General features: G+C 37.8%; 1 protein-coding gene across 2 annotated transcripts; it reads right to left on the bottom strand.

Annotated features, from left to right (window-relative positions):
• Positions 1–1,651: 1,651 nt before the first annotated feature.
• On the bottom strand, positions 1,652–11,409 carry gtpbp8 (GTP binding protein 8). 2 transcript variants are annotated; one of them, XM_086092090.1, is made up of 8 exons: positions 11,290–11,409; positions 10,842–11,034; positions 10,586–10,739; positions 8,031–8,129; positions 7,535–7,665; positions 7,052–7,151; positions 5,716–5,834; positions 1,652–1,977 (listed from the first exon to the last, which is right to left on the bottom strand). In XM_086092090.1, the coding sequence occupies exons 2-8, from the start codon at positions 11,012–11,014 to the stop codon at positions 1,887–1,889; spliced, it is 867 nt and encodes a 288-aa protein (XP_085948216.1). In that variant the 5' UTR covers positions 11,015–11,034; positions 11,290–11,409; the 3' UTR covers positions 1,652–1,886. The 2 variants fall into 2 exon arrangements, with proteins under 2 accessions (XP_085948216.1, XP_085948217.1); XM_086092091.1 differs by having other exon boundaries at positions 10,842–11,030; positions 11,290–11,406.
• Positions 11,410–11,956: the final 547 nt, after the last annotated feature.

Here is an 11,956-nt window from a genome sequence, read left to right as displayed (position 1 = left end):
CTGTCAGTGTCGCTAACTCAAGGTAGCGTGTGAGATTTTGTCCTCACATACAGAAACCGGTTCCGGCGGGCCACTTCTTTGGCCAAATTATAGCTGTCTTCTATCTAGGTGGACATGAAGAAGCGTTTTGACAAAGTCCATACGTTGTGGACAAGAAATTGTCTTATTCTTACTCCAGAATGTAGACGGAAAACAAAAAAGTGCAATTGTTTGCCTTGCCTCTGCTCTTCACAGCTAATTACACCTGATTCGCCGCACCTGGGCGGTTGATTAGCTCAGCGCCTATAAGAAGAGGACGGAGCGGCACCTGAGGAAGACTGGGCTCTCTCCACCTTGCTGCAGCAGTTTTCTTTAGTTCTGTTTTGTTTATTTATGTTGGACTTCCATTAGTGTCATTGTTTATTTTTGAGAGCTTTATTTTTCTTGACATAATCAATTTGCCTTGTTTTTCGCCATCAACCTGCTCCACGTTTTTCTACCTGGCTTTTTAACATCTTTAACATCTTACCATCCTCAGGCACGTAACAATTGCGAATAATAAATAAATCCTTTGTTTTCACGATTTTGACAAAAGAAACGGGGATAACAGGTGTCTTTTTAAAACACCAAAGTCATCATTCATTGGTTAATTCATGTCAATTGGGCACAGACAATTTAGAACAGGGAATTCTCATTTGTGATTTACCAAAGGTGAGTCACAATGTTTCCATATTGATTTAAAGGAAAGGGTGCCAATACCAGTGACAGAGCACATTTTAAGTTTTCTATTTTTTTCCAGCCATTGTTTTAATTTATTTTTATTTTTTTTTATCATTTGGTCTTTCAGATAAAACACAAGTTATCTATAAAATGTTTTAGTTTCTCAGAAGATATTACATATTATGTACTTTACCTTGATGGGTGCCAATAATGGTGAGCAGGACTGTGTGTGTGTGTGTGGATAGGTAGATAGATCAGCAGTCTCCCAAGCTAAAGGTCGTGAGTTTGTTCCTTCCCCTTGAGTGACTTCCCCCCCCCCCCCCCCCCAATTCTTTACTCTCTTCCAAGTGTAAATATTACTCTAAAATTTCTGATTTTTTTCAAACACATTTAAATTCATCAGCCCTGATTTGCTCATTGTGTAATGGACATTTATGGATTCCTTTGTGTAATATGACAAAGTGGGTAATGATATACTAGATGTAGGTAGCTTAGCATGTCTTATCTAATCTTTATCTACCCCATCTGTTATCTTTCTCTACTTGTTCCTCATTAAGGATGCTTTCAATTTTAAGTATCCGTGTTCTGCAGCTCTTAAATGCTTGTGAAGATTTGTGTCATGTCATGGCCATTTTCTTAGATGATCAGATTCTAGATAACACTTTAATCATGCTCTTCCTCTTGTGAAGATAAACTTTGAGGAAACAAGCTCACTGTCTAGATTGCCTTTTATGAAGTGATAGCAATAGCAGTGCAAAAAATTTTCATCAATTGACCTTGAACCCTTTAACACTACTTTCAATAAAAAGTTACGATCACAGTTGACGGCTGACTCCCCCCCTCCCTCCTTTTTTTTTTAAATTCCCCCAACTTGGAATACTCTGCAGGTGGGATCATTTTATTTAGTTTTACTTCATCATAAAATAACACAAATAACTCAGCTTTAAACACATTTGACATTTATGAAATGAAACCTTTTATTGTCATATATACACACAATATGACCTGCATTTGACCAATCGCCAGAAAACAGACACTTAGTGGCACCCACTGAAGCAGAGGCTGCTTAAACACAGAATGCTGAGTATGTCTTCAACATTATGTATTCATTCAAAAACACTGCTCAAATTTTTAAAGCATCTCATCTGAGACCAGGTCCTCGTCTTTACACAAAAGCTTGTGTATAATCACTTTTGAGAGGTGTCTGTCAACTGGATATTTCCTGTTACATGAGCAATGAAGCATCTCAGGAGGTAGATCCCTGAAAACTCGAGGGAACTGTAGGGGGAGAAAAAAGAAGAAGAGATAAAAGAGGTTAGCCAATCAGAATAAAAAAAATCACGAATACCCACATCAATATTTGTATAAGCAGTGGTGATATATTGTATTTGTAAAGAAAACAAAAAACTAAATAAAACATCTTTTACCCAATACACACAATGTACTTGGATCTGTAGTCATATAAAAACACTAATAATAATAATAATAATTTGCTAATGAGTTGACTAATGGCCTAAATAAACATAAAAAGGACACTTGTTATGTTTAGCCTTGTTCCATTTGAGTAGCTATATGTGCTTATGTACTGTATCTGTCTGTACCCGGGGTGGGGAATTAATAAAAAATGCTTGACATCATTATTATATGTTGCAAATTGTCACGGATTAAGCAAATTAGGGCGGTGCAGGCACACGCGCTCTTATTTAGAATTAATTCTGATCAACATACATAGTTGTGAGAACAAAATGGGCTGGTACGCACGTGTTGTGAATCAGACGGTGATTTTGAGTATATGCCCAATTTGTGTGTAGAGTAGGGGTGCAGCAATTAACCGGTTTTACAGGATTAAATAACCGCAGCTGTTCAACAACACCGGTTATTTCCGCTCACGTTCGGCGCAAAATGAGCCATGCGGCATAGTTCATAGCTCTTCTGTTTCCACACGGCCCATTTAGCGAGCGCACAACAACACAGGGTTCAGCTTTGAATGCCGCCCGGTGAGAGTTGCGTTTGCGTACCCGACGGCTGTGGGTAGGGTTCTGAGGCGGACGCCCCGCGGGGCGCGTAGGTCAGGCCTCTCGGTCACCGGTAACCACCAGTATTTTCAGTTATTTATTGTTGTTAAAAATAAAAAAATTCAAAGGATGCTGATGTGATTTTTTAAATATCTAGAATAATAACTGTACAAACCGTAAAACCGCGTTTTTTCTCAGATAATAATTGTACACCAAAATATGAAACCGTTGCACCCCTAGCGCAGGGAACAAACATTTCTATGCATTTGTTATTGAATGAGGCCCAATGAGAGGAGGATGCAAAACCTTTGTACAGTGTTCTACTTTATGTTTTTGTTTAGATTTAGAGTCACGAGTAAAAAAGTGACGAACTCCACAAGGCTACCTTAACCTTTTTAACTTTAGATGCAGATGCAGCTATACATAACATTCAACCATGTAAAGTAATGAGTGTAAATCAATAATAAATTGAACACCAGTACAATGTGCTTAAGTATATATTTTTTGTTTTAGCAAGAAATTATTTAATAATTTATTGGACTTTATTTATGTAAATATTATTTCTAGATTAAGACACTTGGTTTGTTTTGTTTTTATCAATAAAGCTGTTAAGTTGTCCGAGCAAGGACAGGTCACTTTATAACTGAGGATGATCAAGGAGCATGATCACCCAAAGACCAGGTCCTTCTACAGCAGCTCATCAGCAAGCTCTGTAGAAGCCTGATAACAACCCTGATCATTTGATTCGGGTGTGTTAAAGAAGGGAAACACCAAAAACATGCAAGACTCCAACCCTCGAGGACCAGGATTACCCACCCATGCTCTACAGGGTGCATTTTAACTAATGACTATGGTCTAATCGTTGACTCCAGGCTAATATTTGTAAAAATTCTGAGTAAAGGGCACACTGTGTAATACTGAAGGCCAGCTCTGTTGTGGAGAACAGTAACAGCTTTATTCCAATTATCTTGGATTGTCTGTCTTCACGTTTATTTCCGAAGCACAGATGAGCAAGACAGCAACATTTGTTGTTAGTGCACTGCTCTGTTAAGTCCACAGCAACAAAGCAAGGTTTGCTTATCAGACAACCTGCAGCACAGTGCTGCTTGCACTTGCTTTCATACTACCTACTGACTAGCCTTGTGACTGGTGGAGGGAGATACTGTAGTGTATACTAAGTAGACAAAAGTATCCAGACCCACAACTTGTCAGCAAGCAAGTATTTTCTTGACAACGTCACCATTTTTCAATAATCCCGCCTCCGGTCCTCTTCAGAAACACTCAGGTAACATTGCCGCATAACCAGGAGTTTCTGTTCTTCGATCCTGAGAGATCATGGCCATGGATCATGGTCTCTGCTGCTCTCTGTGAGAGCGCTATGTGTGGTGTTCTCTGTTGACAGCTTTGCATGACTCTTCTCACTCTAATTGAACACAGCAAAGTCTCAGAAGAGATTATTGATTGGCTAACAATGGGGCAAGATGTCACAAAGTAAGCCAATCAGAGACAGTATGCCAGAGTAGGGCGGGTCTTACAAGTATGGCTGTACAGACACACAAACACAGTTTACGCACACACACAAAACTCCGGTAGAACGAACACCCACACGCTGCAATGGCATGTGCGCATGAAACTAAGCGTGGAGGATTTTCAGGGTGGAAATACAAACACTACTTTTAATTCTTGTGGGTAAAGGACACTAAAAACATCATGGTAAAATGCAAGCTATTATGTGTTGGACAGAAAGAATTGTCTTCAGTGACGAAGAGCAATGCAAATCTGTTAAAGCATCTTCAGTTAGTGCATAGGCTGAAAGCACTTTCTTATGTTCATCCTTATTTTATTTGAAATGGCCAGATGTGAGGCTGGAAATAGTCTGTTTGCTTGTCAATGTTGACAATGTCTTCAGTTGATTATTATTATTATTATTTATTTCATATTGCACAGCAACTTTTGTTTTGAAGGCAAGTTGTTAAAAATAAAGGTGCCTGTCAAAATTTCTGCATGTTTTAGTGTTCCATTACATTTAATTGTGTTAGGAGGGAGTTGTCTTTTCTCTTACTGTATGACAGAACAACAAAAACACTTTTTAAATCATTGTTTATATATATTTTTTTTAAGTAAAGTAACTTTAAGTAGTTACTTTCATAATTGAAAAACTAGTAAAGTAATGTTACTTTTTCAGAGAAGTAACTATAACTCTTTACTTTTCAAAAGTAACTTGAACAACACTAATTATACGTAACATTTTCCTATTTCAAAACCAGCAGCATGCATTGCAAGCGGCGACGGTGGCGGCACCTCATCGGTTAAATGATTGAAATAAGATCATTTCGTCTATATTCATTTTTATTCATGAAATTGGACGTACAGATCTATTTATCCTCAAAATATATGACAACTTAACAGGGCATTTCCATTTTCTAACAATTTTACCTGAGGATGTGTTTTGACTGGTCAGTGGTCAACGCTCACTAGCACCCTGTGCTCTGCTCCGGGTTTTGTGATTAGGAAATTGCTTTTTATCAAATTGTGATTGTATTTCAATTGCAATTATTTGTTCAGCCATAGTGTACTGTATATACACACACATGCATGCATATGCCACACATACACATGCCACACAGCAATAAACAAAACACTAGTACTCCTTACTAAATTCTTGGTCAAATTTGTCAAATGTTAAGTCCAGGCCCAGAAAGTAAAAACCCTGCCACAGTTTGGCTTTATCCCCAGGTGCTAGCTAGATTCCTAGCTAGCTCCCATGGTGCTCGTTTACCTGCTAGGGAGCTAGCTAGCGAAACTGTGGCAGAGTTTTTACTTTCTGGACCTGGATTTGCCACCTCTGTTTGGATGTAACCAACCGATGTTGTACTACAGATGACAAAAAAACAAAAAAAGAATTAAGGTAGTATTGGTTAGCTGCAACTCCTTCAATAGGATTTGTTGGCCTCAATGGAAAAAAATTAAGAAAATAAAAAAACAAAAGTCTGACACTCACCTGACCAAAAATGGCTGGGGGAAGCAACTGGTGGTCTGTGTTTTAATCACATCTTGAAAATTCAGTAGGTTTGTCAGTAGTGAGCCACGACTGCATTTATCGGTCTTGGTCAACACCATCTGCAAAAACAATGTTTGTAATATTATAATTAAAACAGTTTGAATGGTGTCCCATTGTGGTCTGCTGGCTAGTGTTGAGTTTGGTAAATTGAACACTTAAAAAAAACCTAACAAAAAAAAACTTGCATGGTGTATGACATTTTCACTTCCCAAGTTGTCCTAAAAGCTGTTCTGTCAGAGCCTTAAAACGTCTTAAAATATTTAATAACATGAGAGCATGAATAATTGCCTTTGATGTAGAACGAGAGTAAGTGCTTGTTTATATAATCACACATTTCTGAGATCTGGAGTATTTAAATAGCTCAGTGAGCACATTTACTATTAATTCTGTGATGACATAGGGCTCAGAAGAAAATGACAAAAATGTTGAAAGAACTGAGCATTTGAGGGGCATAAAACCTTAGTTATAACCACCAAGTAAAGGGAGAAAATTAATGTGCATTTGCTGATGAATGTAAGACAAAGAAGCAACCAGCTGATATACAGTTTGATGTAAAGAAAATTCAGGAAACTCTATTCAAGACTCAATACGTGCCAACTAAAATGCTTCGTTTTTTGTTTTGTTTTGTTTGACAATGATGGCAATTCAGTGCCTGAAAAAAAATCTAAATAGCTCATCAAATCAATTTACAAGTATTTGTTTTACAGAAAAGTTATATTTGTCTTCTGAAAAAAAAATCCTCAACCCGAAGGTATTCCTTTATTTAAACTACTGCAATAATGTGGCATTAGCCTCAGATGTTCATCAGGTGTTGTTGTTAAGTTGACTCGAACTGCACGAACATGTAACTGCAATGGATGAGAATGAAAGCTTTGGGGTGTACCCCACCTTGTAGAAGCCCATAACATAATAACCGCCCATAAATTAATAATGACCCACCCATAGCGTAATAAATTTGACTTTTTCTTTTTTGAATCTAATAAGTTCATGTCTTTACACACATACTATACAGCATATAAATATAAACCTATCATCATTATTATTATTTCATGCAGCAATATATATTTCCATGAGAAATAACAGTTCAAGTTTTTGTATTACTTGCTCGTCTATCGTCCCCCCCAAGCAAATTTGGGGACTGTATTATATACAAGTAAAGAGAAAAGACTGCTTTTTAAGAGCAATTTGAACTGGTCATTTAATATTAGGGGACGTCTTATACTCGCCAAACTATGGCACTTTCGTTTCTCACTTAAAAAGAGAATATGCATCTTACCACATATGGACATCTTGTCTCCTCACACATCTCAAGGGCGATGTGATCAATCTTTTGCAGTCCAATACTGCCATCCATCAACAAGAATGTCCTGACGAGACTGCAAGAAACCAAGGTCACATGATTTGGAGTACCCAAGTTACAGCAGCTAATCTGAAAAACTTGATGCAAATTTCGTTTCCCGACTAGTGCTACATAAACACAAAATAGAAGATCAGATAAAGGCTTGTTTTTCAATTCTCAATTTTTTAATGAGGAACATGAGATGGCTGTTGTCGTTCTATGGAGACAGCAACACTACCCTCTAGTGGACAGAGGAGGGACATCCTTTCAACATGTTGAGGTCTGCCTTGTGTGTGAATATCTTTAAACAGTATGTTTGTCTCAAAAAACACGTAAAAATCCCAAATATAATTTGTGTGAATACTTTTGAAACAAATATTTCCCAATAAGTTTCTCGAAGTAGCTAAATCCATATCTCACTTTTTCCTTAAGAATAGATATGGTTCGACCATATCAACAAAATCTCTTGGTGCTTTATGTCCATAACCTGGCATGTCCACGATGGTGAAAGCCTTGCCCACTTTAAAGAAGTTCATCTTTTTTGTGTGACCCTACAAGGGAATATAGAACAAACATGAACTCTGGTTAACATCATTTAGCACTGCACTGACTTTAAAACAGACAGTTTCATGTCATGTACCTCCCTTAGTAATTACAATGATTTATCTTTGTGATAGAACCCATAGTTAGGAACAGCTACTCATTTTCATTCAAAAATACATTTTAACACACCTGTGTTGAAATGCCAGGTTTTTTAGATTTAAAAAAAGACCAATATTTCAAAACGTGTTCCATCTGTACAGAGCAACAGCTGCAGACATGCAAACTGAGATAAACCAAATATAATTCAATTAGGAAAACATAAATTTAAGGTAATTAAAAAAAACACACATCCATGTCCTTTATGACTACTCACAGGGGTTTTGGAGATTCTGACTTCCACATTTGGACTCAGGGAAAACAGAGATTTGATCAGAGATGACTTCCCCACATTGCTTCGGCCAATGAAACATACCTAGGGACATACACAAACACCATGGACACACACACACACGTGAAACAATGGCTCTGTTATGTTCTGCGCCTTAGCTGTATCTGGAACAGCACGGGCTGAAGTGGGATGATGGCATTGGCATATTCCCCGTTGGCCTTTGATTTACAAAGTGCCCCCTTACTTCTTCTTTTTTTTTTTTTGCCATGTGTTTGTGTATGAAAGCCTCTATGTGGCTTTTCAAAGGTAGAATGTTTCACTTTCATATTGTTTATTTTGTCATTGTCCTTTCAAGTTGTATTAAAAGTTGGTATTTCGAGGATTCAAAGACTTTCTTTTCTCAAAATTTAAGGATGCAAGCATCCAAGGATTTTTTTTTGTTTTAACACACATTTCCACATGCCATGGCACAAAATACAATCCCCGAGGTCCCAGGTTAGCCCAGTAAATCCCGAGACTTGTGAAAATAACACAAGATAAAAATATATAAAAGAAAAGGTTAATTAACAAGTAAGAACTGTTTTATTATTGACACATTAATCTATACATTAACCTTATATATTTCATGACATTTTTTGATAAGGTCATGCTTGTCATTCAAAGCAGAGAATCTTAATAGCGAAAGTTTGTGCGTAAGTGACACAAATTGAAAAGGAATTCGGGAGGGGGTAATTTGTAATAATAATTGTATGCATTAAATATATTTTTAAATAATCAGCAGATTAATCGGTAATCTGTATTTTTTTTTCTGACAAAAATCGGTATCGGCCTCACATATCGATCGGGCCCTACTCAAGAGCACTGTAATACTGTGTACTGTATAGAGCAGGGGTGGCCAAGTTCAGTCCTCGAGAAGTTTGTTTCTACCTTATTCCGTTCTTCAGTAATCAACAATAGAAAATAGGTTAGTTTCACCCAAATGCTCTGTTTTGGACCAAACTACGGAGAAATCAAGCTTTTAGTGAAACGATATTATTTCATGCACTTTAGTGAATTTGACACCTTTTTTTTCCCATGAATGATGCCACACACATCTAAACAGTGCTTTACTTCTGTAAAACACTACCACCAACAATGAAAAAGTGTTTTTTGATAGCAAAATACGTTTATTTACATTCAACAGTGTAACAATTTGACAAAACAATTTGGCAAACTATTTACAAATGTGTGCAACTGTGATACTATTTACAATTGTGTGGATGTTTCAACTACACAGTTTTTCTTTTTGTGAGGTATATTGTGTAAAACTCCCCTGCGTGCAAGGGGACGCAGCAGGATTTGCACCACAGATTAGTTTCACTGCGATTGCCCCTTCGCGTGCACTTTCTTGCCGGTCTTTTTTTCCGGGGAGTAGCAGGTATATACTGCAGTGTGTGTTTGGCCATGTTGTCATCAAGTCTACTCTCAGGATCATGATACGGTGACCTGGTGTTACGTCTGGCTTCCTCATGTCCTTCAGTTACTATACCGGGTGGTAAGAGATGTTCTGATCCATCTTATCCACTCCATTCATGGTGGCATCGTAGTCCAGAACCAGTGTTTTCTCCGTGATCAGACTGTACCCACTCCTCCGATGAATATGCATTGGACTCGGGGTACTCTTCATCGTCTGATTGAACATCCGTCTGTGCAGAAGTGCTCGTTTTCCACCGTTAGCATCGCTAGCCGGTGAGGCTTTACGACGCGATCGAAGCCGCCGCGTCAACGCTTCCAACTTCGGCGTCAACCTCGGAGTCACCATCATCATCATCAATGTGCTCTTTATCTTTAGCATTGGTCGATGCTTTTCGTCTTTGAAAAAAATGCTCAAGCGTGAGCTGCTTGCAACCGGTCGCCATTTTCGCCTCCTCAGCCATTCTCCCCTCAACACTCTAGCTCCGCCTCACGTCTTCTACTGACGCCTACCCGATCTTGTCCAAAAAGTCATCGCTGCCATCTAGTGCCCAAAAATAGTCATTGTACTAACTCGACCTGCTTGATACTTTCAGCACAGCTTGCCAAGGCTTTCCTCCACCCGTTTTCAAAAAAACAACAACATAGTGAACGTCTTTTAAAGTCTTTGGCGGCACTCATTTGGATTTTACTAAACATTATTAAACGTTTTTGGCGGTCAAAGAGTTAACAGGGAATTTGGAAATCCTCCCGGACCATTTTTTTTTACCCCAAAAGGTGGACATGTCTAGACAAAAATTTACGTTTTTGGTAACATCAAAATGAAACAAGCTCTACAGTTGATGTGATGCCATTAGTTGTGAAGAACCTTTAGCCAGTAAAGAATTTTAGGAGTGGCATGGTCAAAATCAATCCTAAAAGAATTTACTAATGTACTGAAAATATAAAGTAGTATGAAAAAGCAGCATCTTATTTGCAGTCCAACAACTTAGTGACACAAGGGCAATATTAAAAAAGCAGCAGTGGACAGGACCCAAATTACTTGACTTATGTTGGATGGCAAATTGTAATCGAAGCATGCTACTGACCTCTGGTTGTTTCAGATCAGGTGAGTGGTCCATCCTCTCTGCTGAAATATAATAATCAATCTTATGAGATGGTGACGAGCAGAAGAGCCTCTCAGCTTTTAGAATATCTTCAACACTGGGATGAAAAAGCTGGAACGGTGTTCTGTCCACAGAGCTGAAAGTCAATTTAAAATAGATATGAAGATCTGTATAATATTTGAAAATTTGGGAGTGAGAGGAAGGCAAAGAGTGGAGTTTGACATACAAAAAACGGTACCTGTCTAAGTGCGCCTCTATTTCTGTAAAAGGGTAAAGCAAGCGTTTGACTTTATTTGGGGATAGAGCTCTGGCTTTTTGCAGAGAGGCCAAATTGTGAACGTTCTTTCGAAGGAACGTACACAACTGAGTCCCGCGTCGAATCCACGGTAGATGTTGCCAACAAACGATCATCCTTAAACGGTCAGGTCTGTCTATAGGAAAAGGGAAAGAGACAAACGGAAATCGTTAGAACATCACCGAAGCTTCAAATTAAGTACTGAAATTGATACAGCAAATAAAAAAAACTCAGACTGTTTTTATACCGTTATGTATTCACAAATATTACACTGTTTATTAATGTTAATGTTTCGTTTAATCTAGTGGGGGAATCAATTTGTGATCTAACTACTGCAAATGCTGCAAAACGATAAGGATAACAATAAATGTAAAATAATCTCATTGCTCACCCGTATAATCTCTGATTGGTTTCAAATATATTCCGTAAATAATAAATGGTAAAACTAAAACAAGCCTTATCTGTTTTGGCAACTGGTCACTCGTCTATATTATGTGCAGCTCAAAATAAATCCGACTAAAACACGTAGCAGCTTGGAATTGGTTCCGGCGCTTTTGCGCAAGAAACGAAACCTGCGTGTTAAATCTGTGGTTTATTAGTACCCAATCTATTGAATGCATAATCTGAAATCTAAAATAACAGCTAGATGAACGATAACGCTAGATAGATTTATCGTTTTACACTCAAACGTTTCCTGATTATTATTATTATTATTATTATTATTATTATTATTATTATTATTATTATTATTATTATTATTATGTGGCTTGCTTTTCGCCAAAATTTGATGGAAGGAACATTAGGACGTAAATCGTAAGGTGGAGCAGTAGCCTCATGTATTTGTGTGTCCGTGTGCTTATTCTGCTGTTTATGTTTCATTCATTCTTTTACTTTGATTGTTTCGAAGAAAGAAAATTCGTGAAAACTCGTGAGTCAGCTTCTGTTCTACTTCAAAGATCAAAATATTTGACACAGCAGTTTGAGACAGATTGCTCGCCCACAAGCGTTATCATTTTGACCACATGGTGGGAGTGCAGTACACTAAAGGGACTCCATGC

Source organism: Leptonotus elevatus, chromosome 12 (genome assembly GCF_054856555.1).
Source record: "Leptonotus elevatus isolate MCC_2025b chromosome 12, RoL_Lele_1.0, whole genome shotgun sequence".
NCBI lineage: Eukaryota > Metazoa > Chordata > Actinopteri > Syngnathiformes > Syngnathidae > Leptonotus > Leptonotus elevatus.
Note: the sequence above shows the minus strand (reverse complement) of the source record. Positions and strands in the feature narration are given on the sequence as shown.